Source organism: Brienomyrus brachyistius, chromosome 15, assembly GCF_023856365.1.
Source record: "Brienomyrus brachyistius isolate T26 chromosome 15, BBRACH_0.4, whole genome shotgun sequence".
NCBI lineage: Eukaryota > Metazoa > Chordata > Actinopteri > Osteoglossiformes > Mormyridae > Brienomyrus > Brienomyrus brachyistius.
In genome coordinates this window covers 5704970-5724785 of record NC_064547.1, presented here as the reverse complement: position 1 = coordinate 5724785, position 19816 = coordinate 5704970, and the positions used below count along the sequence as shown (strand labels likewise).

The 19816-nt window shown below is 43.9% G+C and overlaps 1 protein-coding gene across 4 annotated transcripts in view; it reads right to left on the bottom strand.

The window, feature by feature from the left end:
* The window catches only part of tcf3b (transcription factor 3b), a 30130-nt gene extending 24175 nt beyond the window's left edge, over positions 1-5955 (bottom strand). For 2 of the 4 annotated variants that reach the window (XM_048976528.1, XM_048976529.1), the window contains exon 1: positions 5385-5955. Coding sequence is in view for 2 of the 4 variants with exons in the window: in XM_048976526.1 (XP_048832483.1) it covers positions 772-825 (54 nt within the window). In the remaining 2 variants the exon portion in view is untranslated. Of the gene's footprint in view, positions 1-771; positions 875-4203; positions 4494-5384 lie in introns of those variants that run through there. The other 2 variants (XM_048976526.1, XM_048976527.1) reach the window with 2 other exon arrangements.
* Positions 5956-19816: the final 13861 nt, after the last annotated feature.

Sequence of the window (19816 nt, the reverse complement as noted above, 5' to 3'; positions counted from 1 at the left end):
CAGCGCTGTGGTTTCAGATGCAGGTCTATAAGGAATTAGCCTTTTCTGCCCCATGTTTCCAAAGATTAACAGCCCTATTGTGTGGCGACTGCCTGAATGCATATGTGAAAGCGGAAAGTAGTTCAGGACAACATCTGCCCTATAATACTTCAAAACACTTCGTTGTTTTGGCACTAGCCTCTTAAGACTTCTGTTACTTTTGTACTGTACCAACTTAATTCAACAATATATCAGACCGCACTACCAGTAACACAGGCCTGCTGCAGTTCTCCTGTAATTTATATGGTAGTATTTCAAGAACCTATGGCAAAATGGTCGCAGTCATATTGTCAAAAGGTCCACGCAGATAGAACTTCCCCAGAAAGCATGAAATCCACCAAAAAAAAGCAAGCAAGTGATGAGCATGACCACTAAGCACAGGAAATACCTGAATTCTACCCTACCTTCAAAAGAAAGACTCAAAGTCTACTATGCGCAAGGTATTCTCTTCAATCCTCCACATTGGAAAAGGTTATTAAGACTATTCAGGAACTATTCATCTACATGTATCATATTACACGTCGCACAACATGCCTGGTGCTTCTGAAAAGGCACACACTAGGATGACCCCATAAAATATTCAGAACCACCTAAGACGTCATTCAAAAACCGAGCACAAGCAATGGCCACTGGAGATAAAAGGCAGCCCCACCTGCCCTGCACCAAGCCCTCAAAAAGACCCCTCATAGAGGATCTCGGCCACCAGATACAAGCATCTCCATAAATTCTTACCGCGCTGAAATCCAGAAGGTCACTGAGTTCCTTGTCTGTTCCCACAGCAGCCATTCTCTGTTGCTGCTCGTACGTGCCAATCCGGTCTTAGCCACTAGCAAACCTATGAAGAGGACAGAATGACCGTTACTCTGACCCACAAGAGATGTTTTTAAATAATAATTTTAAAAAATAGTTAACTGAGAGAGGAAATTGACTGACTGCACGACGCATTAAGCAGTCTAACAAAAAGCAATATTTGAAAAGCATCCTGATTTAACCCAAAGAGGCACTATGTAAGGAACTTGCGCTCATCCTCCCATATAGCAGAGGCCCCAGAAGCGCATACACTATGCACTAGAAATGCGGGCAAGCAGAACAAACGCCCCAGTGCCAGGTCAGCGATGATTCAGTGCTCAGGGATTCATAGATATGTAGTCAACAGCAGTGCAAACACCACAATCAGATTCCGTTTTTTGCAAGTGAGCAGCACTTTTAGATGACCAGCTAAGTACTAAAAACGCATCTAAACAAGTCAAATATTAAGACGGACATGTTTTTAATCTAGTGTAGTAATGTATAGTTGGCAATAAAAAAAAAATCTGCCCTATACCCTAAAATAACAGATTTTTTTTTGACTCAGCAGAACATTTTACTATTAAGTGCAAGCCTTTCATCTGCTTTTCCAGTGACTCACCATTGGGTATCGGTCAGAAATAAATAGTGATTAGGCCTGTTTATCCAAATAACACGCACGTTACGATTAGGAAGGAATATTGCACCCGGTTTTTGCTCATCAAAGAGGACATAGCAGGACTCGATGTTCAATTGTTCACAGGGGTCAACCTACCCTAAAGAGTAATCTGAAAATGGTTCCCTTCACCAGGAACATTCAGCTAGTAAGCAACATTCTCTCAGAGTAAAGATAAATGGACACACTGCCTGGCCTGCAGCAGGAATCTCCGGCTGCTCACGTCTCTGACCCACAACCTCTGCTGGAACACAGAGCTGAGAGAGCTGCTCTCGTGTTTAAAACCGGAGAGGTTTCCTTGATGCAAAATTTGACATCCACCTCCATAAAATACACTTTATATTTTACACACTAAAATGTTTACTCTCTTCCAAACCACGCTACTACAAACCAAATTAAAAACTTTCACACAAACTGGGATAACACGATCAGAGTTCAGCTTCCATTGCCAAACTGCACAGGTAAGAGATGCGATATTAAATAGGACAACCTAAAATGCACATTGCTGCTTTCAGTGTTTCCCCCTAGTGTTTGAAAGGCCTGGCAGCAAGTCAAGACAAATGTACGCTGCAACGTCAAGGTTATTAGTGCACAGCATAAAACAAAAGCAACAAAGCAAGATAAACCACTATCCACAAATATTGTAAAGCAAGGGGTTGAGATATTATAAAAACAGAAGTTAAGTTGCATGAACAACCTCACACACAGGGATTTAACACTAGACAATACAACAGTAATTCTACTTTTTCAAATGTATTTCGTTCAAAGAAAACTAAACTTATCCCTAGAATGTTCAGGACATGGCCACTCACTGCAAATCTCCAAATGAACTGAATTGCCAACAAGGTTTTGGAATTTAACCAACGCCTCAAATTTTTCTAAAGATTTACCTCAAAGCCTTTTCCATTTGGCAAGCACCTGATACATCAACAACTAATAGACGACATCCTTGAGACACATTGTAGATATTTTCTACAAAGTGAACTTCTAGGCACAGTGCCTAATGTGACTTGTTAAATTTCAGCTGCCTCAGTTTTTCAGAATAACTCAAAGGGAACCCGGCTCGCCACCACAAAACCTTTCACTTTCACAACCATTTTTTAAATTTTTGCATTAAAACATGCACCAGAAACCAAACTAGCACAGAGTAAACCAGACAGAAGTTCAAGCAAGTCACAGCCCATTGTCTAACAGCACAACATCACAAATCCAATGCAAAGCAAAAATGCTTCAACCTGTAACATTCATCACACAATGTGAGAATGATAGCCCAACACAATAAACGTGACCTCTCCCAAATGTGCGTGTTTTGTTTTTTTTTTTTGGGGGGGGGGTACAATTTCTACAAAACAATGTCCTGTTGACAAAATGCATATGGTGTGTTCTTACTTGAGAGCCAAAAGGTTTTTCCTATTAAACCAAAACACCCACATAAGGCTAACATAAAAGACAGGCCTGCATCAAGAAGCAGGACTGAAGGGCCTGAAATGTTCTGTCCCTATAATTCTTAATTAGACATCCCTGACAAAGACTCCGGCATCAGCCATTTTGGCAAGAAGCTCCACGTGACATTTACAATCCCCCAAAAGGGTTGAATGGATTTTAATGACCGCAGCCAAACTGATGACAGACTAACTTCCCAATTCCCAGTTTCTTTCAGGGTACAACATGCATACCAGTCTAAAATTTAAAAGGTAGGAGATGCCAATGAAACTTTCTGATTTGCCATGCTCACTGCTGTGCCTGACCTAGACACTGGGCACCAACAGGTGGAGTCCTTTCACAGCCATTGTTGCACTTCACTCCAAGAGTATTCATTCTGCAAGAGCGGTATTAATTTATCGAAATTAACAAGTAGGTCCCTACCTAAATCTTTAATTAGAGAAAAGGTCTATATATCGATCTCAATAAGAACCAAGCTTACACAGGCAGGCCTGTTGGTATTTTCAACTCCATACCATATGCTTATTTGATATGCATCGATACACAACTGAAGAAATTTTTTTTTAAAACTGAGGTTTCACAAAATCTACTCGGCCTTTATTGTTCCAAATTGCTTAGTAAATTTTAAGGGCGAAAAAAAAGATCAAGCAAAATTAGGAGGTGCGGAGTTTTATTGACCTCAGAAGTGTGTATAGATGCTGCATAACATGCCGGTGGTAAAAGAATAAAAAAAGAACTTAACTGAAGCCTGACTGTTAGACAATATCGGTCCGTAGAAACAAGCACGCGACCATGAAGGCACACAGTGCACATCGCGAAATGTACCGTTCCTGGCAAGTCAGTGGTACACTGCTGTTTCATCAGTTAGAATGCATGTGAGTAATACCGTGTTAACAATGTAATACACAAAATGGCATCTTTTGTAGACAACACAGCTCGGAAGCAACAGATTTAGACCAATTAAGCAGACAGCGCGGTGCGAATCCGCGAGGCCGTGAGAACAAACGGGCCATAATATTAACGTGACAAAACACACCGGCGTCAGCCTCGGTGAGCCCGAAACACTGCAATAAACACCAATTTCACACATACAAACCGGGCAACATTTCATCACTATCAATATGAAACCTTTACCGGCACGCGATTAAAGTCTATTTATTCTTAATATTCCGTTCGAAGCAGACGCCTGATCCACAAGTTGTTTTAAAATATTAAAATATATGTGCGTATGCAAGCGTTACGATCGATTAAACCCATACCGTGAATGTGTTCAGCAACCTGAAAAACTTGGCTGACCACCTATGTACGCCGATGCACTGAAACGCGTCTCGTTGCCTTCAGTTCCTCTACTAAGATTCCCAGCCAGAGAAAAAAAAATCATAATAATTAAATTAAATTTCAAATGTAATACACTCCTCCGTCACCGTCTTCAGATTCTATCCATCATATTCGGGAGAAGATTCCAAAGCTGAAGGAACGCTGCAAGCCAAGCAGTTCAAGCAAGTCACATTAAGGTGTTTAGACGAGAATTTGGCGATGCTTTTAAATCGGCCAAGTTTGAACTGGCCGTGTTAAAAAAAAAAAAAACATGGAAACTGTGGCCGTGCTTGGGGGGGGGGGCTCTCTGACACAGTACTCACACACACACAAAGAGTCGAGGCTCCCGAAAGCGGCGATGTCGGACACGGCGAAGTGGCATCGCGGTCCGAGGGCGCGCATTTCAGTAAACAGGGCTGCACAAGTCCCAACTTAACACACAAAGAGCTCGCAATATCTCCACTAAGTTTTGCCTGGGAATACGGGGGTAAGAGTGTGAGTGTGTGTCTGGGGGGTGGTGGTGGTGGTGGTGGTGGTGGAGGAGGGGGGGGGGGGGTCAAGCAATAAGGAATTTCCTGCCAAATGTGCAATAAACAACATAAATAAATGAGCTCCAGTAGCCAAGCACCACTGTGGGATTTCAGGAGAAACACGTCTCAGCAAAGTGGTCAAATTTACATCTCAAACCGACAATTAAACCACTAATAACACCGCAACTATATTTTCAATAACCGCTAAACACTTTTTTGATAATTATGATGTTATCGAAAGTGCACAGGCGACTTGGCTAGCTAGCTCCGGTAAATAACGCAGGCGAGATAGGGCAATAATAATAGTAGAGTGAACTTCAAAGTCAGTTTTTAAACTTGTCAGTGTCTCTTAAAAGTGAACAAAGGCGCTGGTGCGGATACCTCCACAAACGGGCTCAAGTCAGCACCACAGTAGACAAAAAGTCCAGCCACACTCTCCGCTTTACCCAGTCCCCCATTCCCAAAAACTTCTGTATTTCGCCAAACTTCAACGTTTTCAAATGGAAAAACACACCGCGTCAGTGATTCATCCTACTCAATAACACACTACACGTCTCAAAACGCTGCATGTGTGCGCTGAAGGCGATTTTTACCTTTCTTTTTTCCTCAAATGTCTGGCATCCAACAGTAAAAAAAAGATAAAGACTGAAGCTCGCAGGGAAAAGACATAAAACTTCCAAGTGAATTTCGCCCACAGGGCTTCAAAAGCAGTATGTATCAGCGCGACAATTTGTTCTCTTACAGCCCCCCTTGACTCGCAAGGCAGTGCACTTCGACAAAATAAAAAATTGCGCTTTGCATCCAAACTATCACTCTATGGTAATCCTTTTTGTTGCCACAACTGAGTTCATTTCATCCTCCGAGAAGACATCTTAACAACATCCATCCACATTGTCAGAAGCAATACCGTATCCATCCGCATGAAAAGGGACCTCAACGCAAGCGGTGTCCAATTTCATACGCCTAACAAGAATCCTGCCGTTTTCACCTCAAAACCTACAAAGAGCCGAACAATTTCTACAAATAGTGCGTGAGCGACTCGTGTTTATCTAATCGCATTTCCTGTTATCGATGTACACTTAAATATACGAAATTTTAGGAACTATGCTTGTTAGCGGAAGAAAACGCACGAAAAGTTAGCTGCAATAGAGCAGGAGCAGCGCTAGATAGAATGATAAACCCGCAGAGGTTTATCCAATAGGATAACGATGACGCTGGAGGAGCAGACGCATCGACCAATAGCCGCTCGCATCTGAGCTCAAAGGCCGGCCCCCTTCTCCATGCTCCGTCTGCTTGTGTGCTCAGTTGCGGCTGGCGAAGGGAGGCCTGGACACAGACGCCCCATGATCGTTAAATTTCGTGGTTGACGTCCTCGCCTGCCGCGATCGATCAGTTTCTTAAATATTATCGCTACAAGTCATGCGCATCCACAAGCGACGTATCTCCATACGTATCAACATTAATATATCTAAGATTGACACGTGATAAAATATACACATCTGATAATTTTTAATTAGTAACAATATAAGAAATGTAATCTGTGAATACTCTTAAATATACCATTAAAATAAATACTGGCTAATTTTTTATTTTCTTATTAATCTGGGCGTAGCGACATTTAATATGATTATAAATCGTGACGTGGAGAGATAGATATAACAATCCCATAGTGCGCGCGCGTTATTACTAGCTTAAGACGACTGTTCAATATGACCTGGAACAGAAAATATTTTTTTTTGGTGTCGCTGTGACTGATTCATAGTATCTTCGGCGGAAAGGAGGGAGAGCAAAAGGAGTAGGGGATCTCAGAGGGTGCAGGATCATAACAGAGCAGTTTGTGGGGGAGGGGAGAAGGGCTAGGCAACACGGAGAATGAGAAAGAAGGAAGAGGAGGGAATGCGGGAGGGTTATGTTACACACGATCTCAGCATTACTTTTTAGAGGGTTACTTAGGATTTAAACGTGCTGGACCTCGTGGGTGTGAAACAGCAATGCAGGAAATAGGGTTACGGTTTGCAGAATATGAAGGAAATTAAGGAATGAGTTGCAGGAATCAACCTAGAAGCCACTCCAAAAACTTGGCAGAAAGAGGCGGCAACCTTGGAGCAGAAATCTTCAATAAATGGGGCTGAAGGGTGAATGAAGTGCAAAACGGAAAGTCACAGAGGCTGCTAAAACAGACTGACAAAAAACGTCGCCTTTGGTGACAGGACTGCTGTGTCTGATGACCACTGCAGACACCCTAGTTTGGGGAGAGCATGAGTACTCTTCATAGCAGACTTTCCCAGGTGTCTAGACCGTGCTTTGTAATTGCACAGATTACAGAATTTGAATAGGAGAATGGTATGATGACTTCCAGTGGGACACGTTGGGAAATAATCAAATGGGTGGCTCAGGGGAGAGGAGAAAGCCACGGCAAAGTGTGATAATTACCCCCCTGGGCCAATGTACCATGCGCTACTGCTTGTGGATCGGAGAAAAAGTAGCGATACGTTTCTTATTAAACAATAAAAGCAAAATATACATTACCATATATGCGTTTGATTAGTGCCTGTTACTGAAATATAATTACAAACTTTTCCTGGAAAATTCTTTACATTTGAACCTTAATTTTTCACGCATCAGGTTAAAATACCTTATTTCACATGAAGCTGTTCTTTTTTTTTTTGTTTTGTGAATTACCGGTTCATTTTGACAAAAACTGCAATGCGCTGAAATATATGATTTTAAGAAACGCTTAAGATGCTATCCCTTATTTTAAAATTGATTTGTTTGTTTGTTAACTGGTCATATGTGTCTATTTACTGTTGAATAGCTGGACATTTAACGTAATCAACTCTCTGCTTTACATGTTGACAATATGGTGTCATTTCTGCTGATTCTATAAAATGTAGAAAACGTAAAACAGGACAGTTAGTCAGACTAATCATGTATTTGTAAAGCTAAGGTATAAACGCCTTCACCTTGACTGCATTTTTAAAATGGTGCGCAAAAACTCATCTAAATCACATTCATCCTTCCACTATGTTCACATAAGTGATCTCTGATGCTATATTAGTAAGCAGTCATTCTGTGCCCGTTTTCACCAAGAAGTGGTGGCACTCTCGCGCTGACTTTTTGACATTACAGCTTAAAGGATCTAGATTAGCAGAATAGTGGGAGGTGTCGATGACAGCTATGGCTGCTACTCGGCCCGTAAAGGCAGTTTGCAATAACAGCTGGGTAAGACATGGAGAGCACTGTCCCAGTAATGAGCAGGGTTTAACAAACGCACAAAGGAAGAGGAAACACCCAAATCAACTTAAATATCTGTGAGCAGTCTGAAAATATAATTTTGATTAAAAATGTATTTTGATTATTAAAACAGCTTACAAGCTTGCTCAGTGTATTTAGCTTGTGTAATAATAATGTGCTATTCACTGAGCAGGTGATTATATGTATGTATATAATATGGAAATATAATAGTCACATGATAAAACCACAATCAAAAACGGGCCTATTTAGCTAATTTCCTGGACAGATTAATTTTGCATTTCGTAAAGGTTTTGGTGCCATTGACAATCCAGCAACATTTATCACCTTCTGGTGGCGTGCCATCCCATCCGAAGGTGTTCCGGCTGGCGTGAGATTCACCCCGAACCTTAACCGGATAAATGCTTGTGGGAATGATGGACGGAGAGAGGAAAAACACCTTATCTCTGAATATTCTGCAAGTTAATATCAAAGATCATTGTTATTTTTTTTTCACGACAACTGTTTTATGTGCCAACCACCGTTTACTAGAGAAACTTACTGTCAAACCTTTTATCAATTTGTATTAAAAAGGTTTTTCAAATTGGACAGCTGGCTGTTGACAATGCATGGTTATAATCTTAAATCTGATGGTTTGAGTCAGATTTAAAGGGAATTTTCTGTACCCCATTGCTGTACCCTTGAGCGAAATGCTTCTGTTCAGTTGCTCCGGTAAAACATTACACAGCATAAAAGGGTAATATTGTAAGCCGCCTTGTAGGAAATTTGGCACTAATAAAAGGTCACAAACGATACCCTGCGAAGCTTTTCAGTTGTTGTACTCCAAGAGGAAAATACCCCCATGACGATCTGCCTGTGAGCTTATGAATTTATTTTAAAACTGGAAGGACGAACCAAAGAATAGCTCATCACTCTGTACTACACATTCATCCAAGGATAATTGCAAATGGACGCATATTGCCGAAACAGCGTGCTCTGTATCTGCCAGAGCAGTGTGACACAGCAAGCTCTCACTGCATACCTCGCGTCTTCATCCAGTACAGCGCAGGGCCCTGCTTTTCTGCACTGCTTTTCACTGCACTTACCTTCCACCATCGCCCCTAAGCTTCAGCCACCATACAGCACAAAGCCGTAGAAGTCAAATGTAATACGGAGGGAAAAGCTACAAAAAAAATCAGCCACACAAGACTTGTGGTTAAGAGAGTCATGGACCGGAAAAGACCAACAATAAAAATTATGCATGGTACTGTGCAACAGTCTTAGGCCACCAAAGTAAATGATGTTTAAATGATCTTCATGTTGGTGTAAAGCTATGATTTTATGCCTGTCGAAGTGTGTCAGCTCAGCCGTCTCAAAACCTCCGCTAAAATCACCCCAGTACTTCCAGTAACCATCCAATACACCCATATATTTTTTGACTTGACCACTAGCGCACCAAATATAGCTATTCGATACCTCACTGACTTTTTAAAATAATTAAATTAATTAATTAATTGAGCTGTTGGGCTGGGGTGTCCCTGGGGGGGAATTTGAGACCTGCGGCGGTGTTCATCTAACAACCATCCAACGGTAACTTTTTGGAGAGCAGAAAAAATTCTGACTAGTTTTTATTGTGTTACTCTTAATTTGCATATGCTAAATTGTGTGGTTTTTTTGTTCTGAACAAAGGTGCACTTGCTACCCAGACAAATAGTCTTAAACATTTCTTTTGACTGTCTGAGACTTTTGCACAGTACAGTATATAAGGCAATGAACCAAACCCAAAATTTCCAGCTAGTGATTAATTGTGCTATACAACAATTGATGTAAAAAACCAATTGTATTGCATATCATATAACAATTACCCTGAAATAGCAGTATGGTGCCTAGGTTTGTGGGACTGTTGCCTCCCACCTCCACAATTGTGGGTTTGAATCCCACCTTTGTGTGTGTGAAGTTTGTATGTTCTTTTAGTGACAATTCCGTACTGCCAGGCATTTAAGTTTTCTGTTCCAGCCCCATGATGTACAGTTGGACTTGGCACTTCAAAGTTAGCGTAGGATTGGGTGTGTGAGAGTTTATGCATCTATGTGCCCTATGCTAAATGGGATAGGATCCAGGTCCCCCCCCCCCCACGCACCCACCCTGACCAGGATAAGTGGTTTGAAGATGGATGGGTCCACCTGAGAAACATGGCAACAGACGTTATGATGATCAGACAATGAATGAATCACACCTGAAATATGCATCTAGCCATTAAACGTAGCACACGACAACTTGACCAGACCGGCTGAAAAAAAACGGGTGTATTCCGTAACGAAGAACCTGAGAAGTCTGGCCATAGAGGATCTGTGTGTCAAGCCAGCACTGACACAGAGAAGAGTAATTTGGCGTACTAGAGCCAGGAAATGACCCTTTCCTTCTCAGTCTGTTCTTTTGTGTGACGACAGCGTTGGCTAGTATGGGGGAGGGGCGCTGGGGTTTAGGGTTCTGATCAGACAAGGAAATAGGACAAGACCTCCTTCAACCTATTCCCCCCTATCTAGAGAGCCTGTGTAAGGGCTGTGCACATTTCTGTTTTAGAAATCGAGTTCTTTGCGTACGATTCAATGTCGATGAAGGTTAGCTGCTTTCATCGACCATGTTTCAACACAGGGAGTGACTTTGACGCCTTTTTTTTCCTTTTTGGAGGGAGACACGTCGCAGTGGCTTTTAAAAGAGCTGCAACACAGGCACTGCTGGAGGGAGAGAATAGATGGATTGCTTTGGCTTCTTGCCCATGTTCTCTCCTGCTTCTTTCCCAGCGAGGGGGAGGAGAGGGGAATCTATCTGTTTTGCTTCCGTCGCTCTCGGTAAACCGACCCCCGCTGAGCTCGCGCTATGGAAAGGCAGACAGAGAATGTCCAAACTGAGCCCCCCTACCATCGCCCTCGCCACCCGCTCGCGGGACTCAGAAAAGAACAAGTGACTTATTCACACGATAAGTCACGCCTCCAGCAGCCCTCTCAGAATTTCTGTCTAGTCTCATTTACCTCCCCCACTTCCAATGGATATAACAGGTCAATCATTTATTGAGTTCATTGACGCCATTGCAAACATGTAATGAAAATATTATGTCAAATAAAAAAAAATAAATTGCAATAAATACCCTTACATCAAATATAGGGGACCAGAGGGGGCTGATCCATAGAAGGAAATTATATTATATATTTTTAGATTTTTAATTGTGAAACAAATACATTTCAAATAAATTTGAATTTTATAACTCATTAATAAAATGCTATTGTCATTTAGAAATACACTTTCTCTCTTCTTTGGGGAAAAAAGCAACTGTAGTATTGAAAAATGTATTGTCTGCTTACTTCCCCAATTTTTAAGGTACCAACCGTCACAGGTAGTGATAAAATACGAGTTTACAGTTTGCTATCATTTTCCAAGTCTAAAAAAAATAAGCATAAATTGTATCTATGCTTGAAAGCTTGTATTGATGCATCTCCTGCGTCGAAATAATGTTAAAACGCGATTCCTGTTTCTTGAGCAAATGGTGCCAGGTCACAGAAGTGTAAATAAAGGAAGCTGACATCCCAAATGTTTCTGGAATCTTGGTTAGAATGGAGGTATCACTCAGGGAGGTGTCACACATGGGAGAATGGGTCATGTCACACATAAATGAAATGTGTGGACCATTGTTTGCAAGCCCTGGAGTGTACAGGCCGCAGAGGGGGGCTTTGCGTGGGTGTTCTGTCAAAGACGGAACGGCACTTCTCTGGGCTATCCCCATCCACCGCCTCTGCACACCTCGTCGGACGCCCCCGCCTTCCTGGAATCCCAGGACCGAGATACGTCTGTTTCTCTCTTTTTTTGTGTTTGGGTTGCCCCAGTGCGTCTGCCCACGCCCAGTGTACAGTGCACCGAGCACAGGCTTCCTGTTGACAAACCTAGGCACCTCACAACTGTGCTACTGTGCAGGCCTGCGGTCTCAGGAGCGAGCGTGAAAAGGAAGAGGTTAGGGATGGGGGGAGGGTGCATGCAGAGAGAAACCAACTTTCATAACCAGGGTGGAATAAAGTTATGCCACACTGCACTACAAATGGTGTCTTACAGTAAGTCAACCTGCGTGGCTCCTCAAAGGAGCATTGCAGGTGACACCAGCAGGGTGTTGTGTCCATGACCAGGAAAACGAGTCCGAACCAGAGTAGCTGTTCACATTCAAGCCAGATCTGGACGGGAATCAGCCCTGGTGGCAAACCTGACACATAAATGACCCAGGCAGCAGAGGGGAGCTCATTTGTTGAGAGAACGCGAGTGCTGTGCAGAAAAGACAAGGCAGAGGGGAGGAGGATGAAAGCAAGGAGTAAAAGGGAGATGGATGCGAGCGTGGGGGAAGGGAGGTAGAGATGGTAGGTGTCGGGGGAGCACTGGATCAACAATAACAGCAGCGCGTATGTGGAGAACGGGGACTCGGTGCTCGTAAACTGAGGAAATGACATCGCCTGTTCCCCACAACACAGCTGCTGCCATCATGCACTTCCTGCCAAGATACCTGGGCTGCTTTCTTTTCTTTCTTTTTTTTTGATGGTGGTGAGCGATTAGGGAAGAGGAGGAGGTGCTCCTTTGCGGGGTCGTAGGTTGCTCTCCGCCGCCGTGTTCTACACCGCGTTGGCTTTCACATTACCTAGTTAATGCAATTTGTTCATATTGCATGTTATTGCTTGTCTGTTGTGCCCTTCTCCCCCCGGACATGGTATGCGATTTTACACATCCTTTGGTGGGGTCTTAATTGAATCGGCAACGTTTCCCACCATCACGGGCTGCTCATCCTGCAGTGTTTTGTTTTGGGGGGGTTTTTTTGTTTGTTTGTTTGCCTTTAGCTGTGCTTTGTGATTCCTCGCCACACTCCTATCTGCTTATCTGCTGTAAATGTCTCAGCCCCACAATTCGGTTGTGGCCGTCAGCATAGTTCCGTGCACAGATGTGACTCTGAGATGCGGACGGTCACCATCGCCTTATATATGTCCAAGCGGGGCTTATATTTGGTGAGGCTAATACGATATGCAAATGTCTGCTGCTGGCGGAAGCCGAATCTCTCTCTGATTTTGGCACCGAAAAATGTGATCTTGGATTTCAACTCTGCCTCCAGAAGTCAGGGAGTCCACGGGTCTCCAAGTTCCCTTCATTCTGTCTCTTGTATTTCTTCCTTCCTCTTTCCTTCTGCCTTTCCTCCCCCTTTTACACAGATTAGAATTAATTAGCAATCAAAGGGACTCAGGAGATTTCAGGCTCTTAATTACCTACTCATTTGCATGTGTGCATATTAATGACTGCAGAGTTTTGTGTGGGGGGTTTTGCCGCAGTGATTTAAAGGCACCTCGTCCCCATTCTCCCGGGAGGACGATAGCCACGGGCTCGGTTTGAGGCCTCAGAGGGACCCCCCCCACACCCCCCGAGTACCCACCCTTGGGGAAGGGAACGGTGGAAAGTAGAGTAGAGGGGTGAAGGGCCAGTGTCCCTGATCAGCATGAGAAAGGCAAGCACCTCGAATAATTCTGCAGGATCTGCACATTAAATTAATTAGCTACACAATCGGGATAAAATGCCAGGCACAAAGAGCAGGAAGAAGCTCTTAGTGTCGTACCAGCAACCAGACATGCGTGTGTGTGTACGCAGCAGAAGTGAGATCAGTCGCATGTCACTGGTGAATAAACACGTACTGGGAGGGACACAAGGGCAGCAGTAATATACTGAATGTATGCGTTTGGCCCAAATGCGCTCATATGATATGAACCATACATTTTCAAATGTTTTTCTTCCTAGCAAAGACCTCATTGAGTATTAGTCACCAAATGAAATCTACTGGTACCCATGTGTTTAGCTATGCTGTGAATTTGTTAGTATGATATGAAATCTTGATACTGTGAACAGCCAGAAATATTTATCAGTACTTAAGATGCCCTGGACAGTCCAGGCTCTACACCGAAAGCTCTGTTAGTGAAGGCGATTGCTTATTCTCTGTCAGCGAAACCGTTAATCATTTTCATTCACACCACAATAACTACTCAGAGTCTTTGTTGCACGCAATCATTCGGAATCGAGACACATTGCAGGCCTGACTGCTTATAAATATTCACAGGCGTGCGGGTAGGCCGTCAAGCACGGGAACTCGCACACTGAGGCAGGAAGGAGCTTGACGTCTAAGCGCTTATCCCGCCAGACGCCCATAGACGTTTTCAATTAAAATGAAAGAATTTAGATCTTAGAAATGAATGTGCGTCACACAGAGGGGTCTGGAATGTCAGCAAAAATGGTGCGGGGTTGTGCAAGAGAGTTTCCGAATCTGCAAATGACACATGGAATTCAAATAAAATCGTGAAACAATTTTAATGACAGAGCGCAGACCTCTAAGAGAGATATATCACTATCCGAACGGCTTTGATTTCGGTGTCAGAGATACATCATAATGACCTTTGTTGTGCCGTGCGAAGGTGGGGAAGTAGACCCAAAGTACACCAATGCAGCACGATGCCAAAAGCCTGTCACTCACCCAGCATGCACTGTGGCCTCTCTGATGTCGTTAGGAGGGAGTCAGGACGGCCCGGGGTAGCTGGACTGGGGGGTAGACAATGACGTAGCGCGTGAACTTGTGCGGAGATCAGGACTGCCGCTGTGGGGTTAATGAGCTGCCTGACGAGCTGGATCCCCATCCCATACGCCATACGGGTCGGCCATAGCGAATTAGACGCTGGAAGGCTGAAGACAATGGCGGCACCACGTAAAAGGTCTTTGCATCATGATGGCAGCGCTGATGAGCTTTGGATGATTGCACATCTCTCCAATGGGCGGAGATGTTACACTTACTGTATAATTGCATATAGTCTCATTCAGTCACAACTGGTAACCTTAAAATCATGACATGTGCTGCCATCTATTGGTGAGAGAAGAACTGTTCGTTTCTGCTGAGTTTAGAAACTGGGATTTAAAAAAACCTGTGCATTTAACATTTTGAAATCATTAATATCATCCTTGAGATTACAAAATATTTTAAACCTCTGTCAAGGTTCTAATCATGTAAAATGTAGGTTTAGACTAACTGAACTACTACCCTGTCACTGCAAGTTATTTCTTCTCAATTTTGCTAAAAACGTCTTGACTAATGGATAAACTGTTAGTAAACAGAAATCGCTGTAATATGCTTATGTGTTTTAGATGGACAAATTAAATCCACCGATTCACGAATCCAATGCAGGGTCTCTGGGTAAAAATTGAATAAAGTTAGATGAATGAACATATGATAGAGGGATACAAGGACTGGACAATTCACTCTTCTTCCGCACTGCTTTTCTGGCACAGGGTTACGGTCATCCTACAGTCTATCCCAGGAAGCAATGGACACAAGGCGCAGTAACACCCCGGGTGGGAATCCGGCCCACCACTCTCCGATGACCATACACAGGATGGTGGTGTTTCATATCTGGAAGGCACGTGCCATTTCTTAACGGGCGCGCACAGATAAACATGCATTCACAAAATGCAAACATTTTCTTTTGATAGAAATATCTTGCTTTAATCCAGGATGCCAGAGATATTTGGATGTATTTTGTAAAAAAAAAAAAAAAAGAAATAAAAACAAAACCGTATAGTTGGGAAAATGTTAATTCAGCAGTTTTCTGCTGTACAAAAAGTCTTTTTGCAGCCTGAAGTGTTAATTTCCCCTGCCACCTCACCATCCCGTTCTTTCACGAACTACAATGACTAAGAACATTGCAATCGGACACGCTAAAACGTCCAGCTCCGGAAGTTGTCTCCTATTGGTGCATGTTCAGCGGATTTGCAGGGGTTAAATGACATCTTCAGACCTTAACAAGAATTATGCCGTCTGACAATGAAATAGTTGAACTGTCCTTTTTTAATATTGCATAGTTAAAGGTTACTATCCTTTGAGATACATTTTAAATAAGGATCCACACATATATGCTAACCATCTACTACAATGATCCAGAAACAAGTTTATTTCCAGATATTAGCTAAACCCCTCATTATTAGTCTGGCATAATCCAAACAATTCTGCATCATTCTCAATGGAGAGCATGGCTCAAATGCAAGACTACAGTTCCCACCTAACTCCTTTTGCAGGTCCCTTGTATGCCACAGGGGGGCACTATTGTAAAGAACCAAAACTGTGCTCTTACATTATCGAAACAGTACCTTCTTTTGAGGGGGGTGGGGGTGGGCAGTCTTCTGTTATTAGGTGTGAAAGTGATCTAGCCCAGATTCCAAAATGGGGCAAACTCAGCATTTTTAATCTTTCTTTCGCAGCAATCACTGCTGTCTTGAGACCCTGCTGACAGTAATTGTGAGCTATATCTACGATAAATTGGGGATCTTTTTTTCTCCCCCCTGAGAGCATATCTGATCGAATGACGAGACAGATTTTTGAAGCCGCAGTTCCCTTCCCACTGCCTGAGTAGGTCCTGAAGCACCACTTGCTGGCTTGTGTGGTATCTACAGGCTGGTGTGACCTTGAGGAACAGCAGTAAAAATAGACTTAAATCCCGAATACATCCAACGGTAAAAGTTCCTGGCGTTATCGTTTCCATGCGAGTTCCGCATCTGACAACATACCATCGCGAATAAAAAAAAAAACAAAAAAAAACAATGACAGCAATAATGAAAACAAAAAAGACATTTTTTTGGATAGCCTTTCACAAAGTGCTTTCTTCAGGATGAGGGAAGAGAAAAAATGGTGACTGAGCCTTGGAATGCGTCTTCTGTAAGGGGGTGACTGGGGTCGGGTCGTAGCTCTGCCCCCTGCCTCTATCCGGAGCCCAACAGCGTGTTCCCGTCTTCGGCTAAATGACATGGGCCTTTCTTGTGCTTTCCTTGCCCCTCCCCCCGCCTTCCCACTCGCAAGCAGCGCGACAAGGGACGGCTGGGACTGTGGCACAGTTGTGGTCAGGTGACAAACGAGGGAGGGGCGGAGGATGTGGGGGTGGGGGGCTCTCTCCTCCGATCAGCCCTCTCGTGTTCTCTAAGGAAGAGTTGCATTTGCATCTTTATTCCATCTTGTAAAACATTTTCAAAACCGCATTTGACAGCAATGGATGATGGTGGCATTGGATGTAATGGGCGGGTACAGACACACAACTGGGGGTGGGGTTGGGGGGGGCAGAATAACTACCCAAGCTTCAACACAACCTGGACAGACTAACAATTCTGTTTAAAATCAAAAGGCCCGTTAGTGCATCATACAACCCAAGGCCGTACAAATGGAATGGAAAAATGACAACGTCCGCGACCCGCGTTCGTGTGGCTGAGCTGCACTGGTGCAGAGACCCATGAAACACGACAAGGTGCATCGCGCAGAATAGCCACCCCAGGACGGGTTCCCCGTCCCACCCTTAAGCCAAAAAGGGATTTCTAGTGCAAAAGGCCTGCAGCATGAGAGTGCGAGAGTGGCCCGTGGCCCCCGTCCCTGCTCATGTCCGCTCGGCTGAAGCTGTGGTGTTTTATGAGTCTGCAGAGCACCTGTGCAGTAGCAGTGGCAAGAAAACAAACAGATAAGACGTCTTTCAATAAAAAAAAAATGTGTATCATCACTGACTTTATCTTCCCTGTTTATAATCATGATTCTTGTATCTAAGATTTGCGCTTGAATGCTTTCAGGTTTCATTCATTAAATTAATATGTTCCACTCAGAATTTACACAAAAGCCTGGATTACAGACCCTCTAGGACACAATCGCACTGTAGTGTCTGAGTTACTGCAGTACAGGGCAAAGGCTGCTGGGTAAGGAAAGTGTGTGGGGGGCGGCGGTAACACCAGCCAGAATGGAGACCATGCTCTCCCACTTTAACGAGTTCTGCTCAGCACAATGCAGTTTGTTCATTCATCTCATCTGTTATTTTTGATTCGCCTGCCGCAGAAGTTCACGGTGTGCACAGCTAGACAATTGGCCGACGCAAGTGCATTGATTGGCCGTCTGAAACCTAAAAGCTGTGACCTCAGAGTCGATTTATGATTTCAGCCAATTAGGTGCCGTGCTGCCATGCCAATATGACTGTTTTGTTTTTACATAAATCTCCATCCTGTCACTTAATTCACTGTGTTACATTTTATGATGCAGCCCCACCAGAAATTTCCCTTGGACCAGAACCGGTGCCCTGTACTTTAACCGGACTGAATGAAGATAGATTCACCTCTGACAAGGACTGGTATCATGGTACACACTTCAGCCCTGCCTGACTGCTGCATATATGGCCAGTGGTGTTCCCTAACCCTGGAAAATGATTGTAGTGCTGGTATAGACTAGGCAAACTGTTTATAACCATATGTTTCAACCATGACAGAGAATCCAGGTCATTCTGCAATTTGCCTCGGTCAGACCTATACCCACCCCTGCCAGATTGCTATTTTAGGACTGAAGAAGAGAAGAACAATATCTTTTAATGCTCTGAAGTTCCACACATTCAGCATTCAAGGAATGGATCGTCACGTCCGGCGACCACAGTCTGTGCGAACGCAGGTGTTATATGGAATGATAACATGTCGGCTGCTGTGTATTCGAGAAGTGGACTGTGCTAGCATAAGAAGAGCGCCATCTACTGGGCTACAGTGTGTACCACGTGCCGTCCATTTCGATTGGACGCCCCACCAAGCTCCTGTGCTCTGCCCCAAGCAGGACGAGGACATTTTAGTGCAAACTCTTGCTCCCTAAAGCTAAAGCACCAGTTCCAGTGCTGTCAGGCTTCGCTAAAACCCCACCGTCGTCCCCGAGAAGCCACCTGCCCCCAAACACACCCTTCCCTGACACCACTTAAGACATCCCACTCTCTTAAAGCACCACCCCCCCCCACACATACATTCACAGCCACTCATTTTGTACAAAAAAACACAAACAAAAACACTCAGCTGTGAAGCCACCGTTCAAAACTGAAATGACATTTACAAAAAAAAAGATGTATTAAACCTACAAATTAGTCAATTCTAACAGTTAAAGAAAACAAAATGAATTAAACAAAGAGAAAACAACTGAACTCAAGTAACATACTGCATGATTCCACACAAAATGTCGCATACATAACATAGGGGGTTGGCTGGGGCGGCGGGGGGCATGTCATGGCTATAGGGCAGTCCCATAGTCAACGCGAAAGATTTATTTTCCCATAATTCACTACCACAGTCGCATTCCACGCCTGATTGAAATGAAGTGGAACAGCGGTGCAAGGAAGGTAGAAGCCAAATGAGAAACTGCAGTAGTTGCGAGATCCGCGAGATTCAAGGAGCGTCCCAGATGCGTCCCGGGTCACGACTCGCCTCGGTGGCACTCGGCTTTCCGCGGTTTATATATACCCTCCTGCCCGGGCCACGAGGGTCAGAGGGACACGGAGGGAGGCAATAACGTCCATGAAGTAAGAGGATTTGGTCGCTGCTTTACGCGGCTCCCAGCCCAGCGGGGGGGGGGGGGGGGGGGGGGGGGGGGGTTAATGGCAGCGTGAGGAACGTGACAGGGAACGTGCAACCATCATCACCTCCTGATGAAACCACCGGGAGCCTCTCTGCTGAAGATCACTCTACCACCACTCAGGCCTCGAAGAAGATCCCTTTGGTACCCCCAACGCGTCCTGACAGCACACATCAAGTTTAACTTGAGTAAAGACTAAGATGGCTTCCTCAGCTTAAGATTAAACCTGACAGCAATTAAGGTGAAGTTTATATATCTGTTTTTGGCTGCAGTTATGTCCTGATAGACCAGAGGGACAATTTATTTACATTCACTTAGACACACAACTCTCAGCTT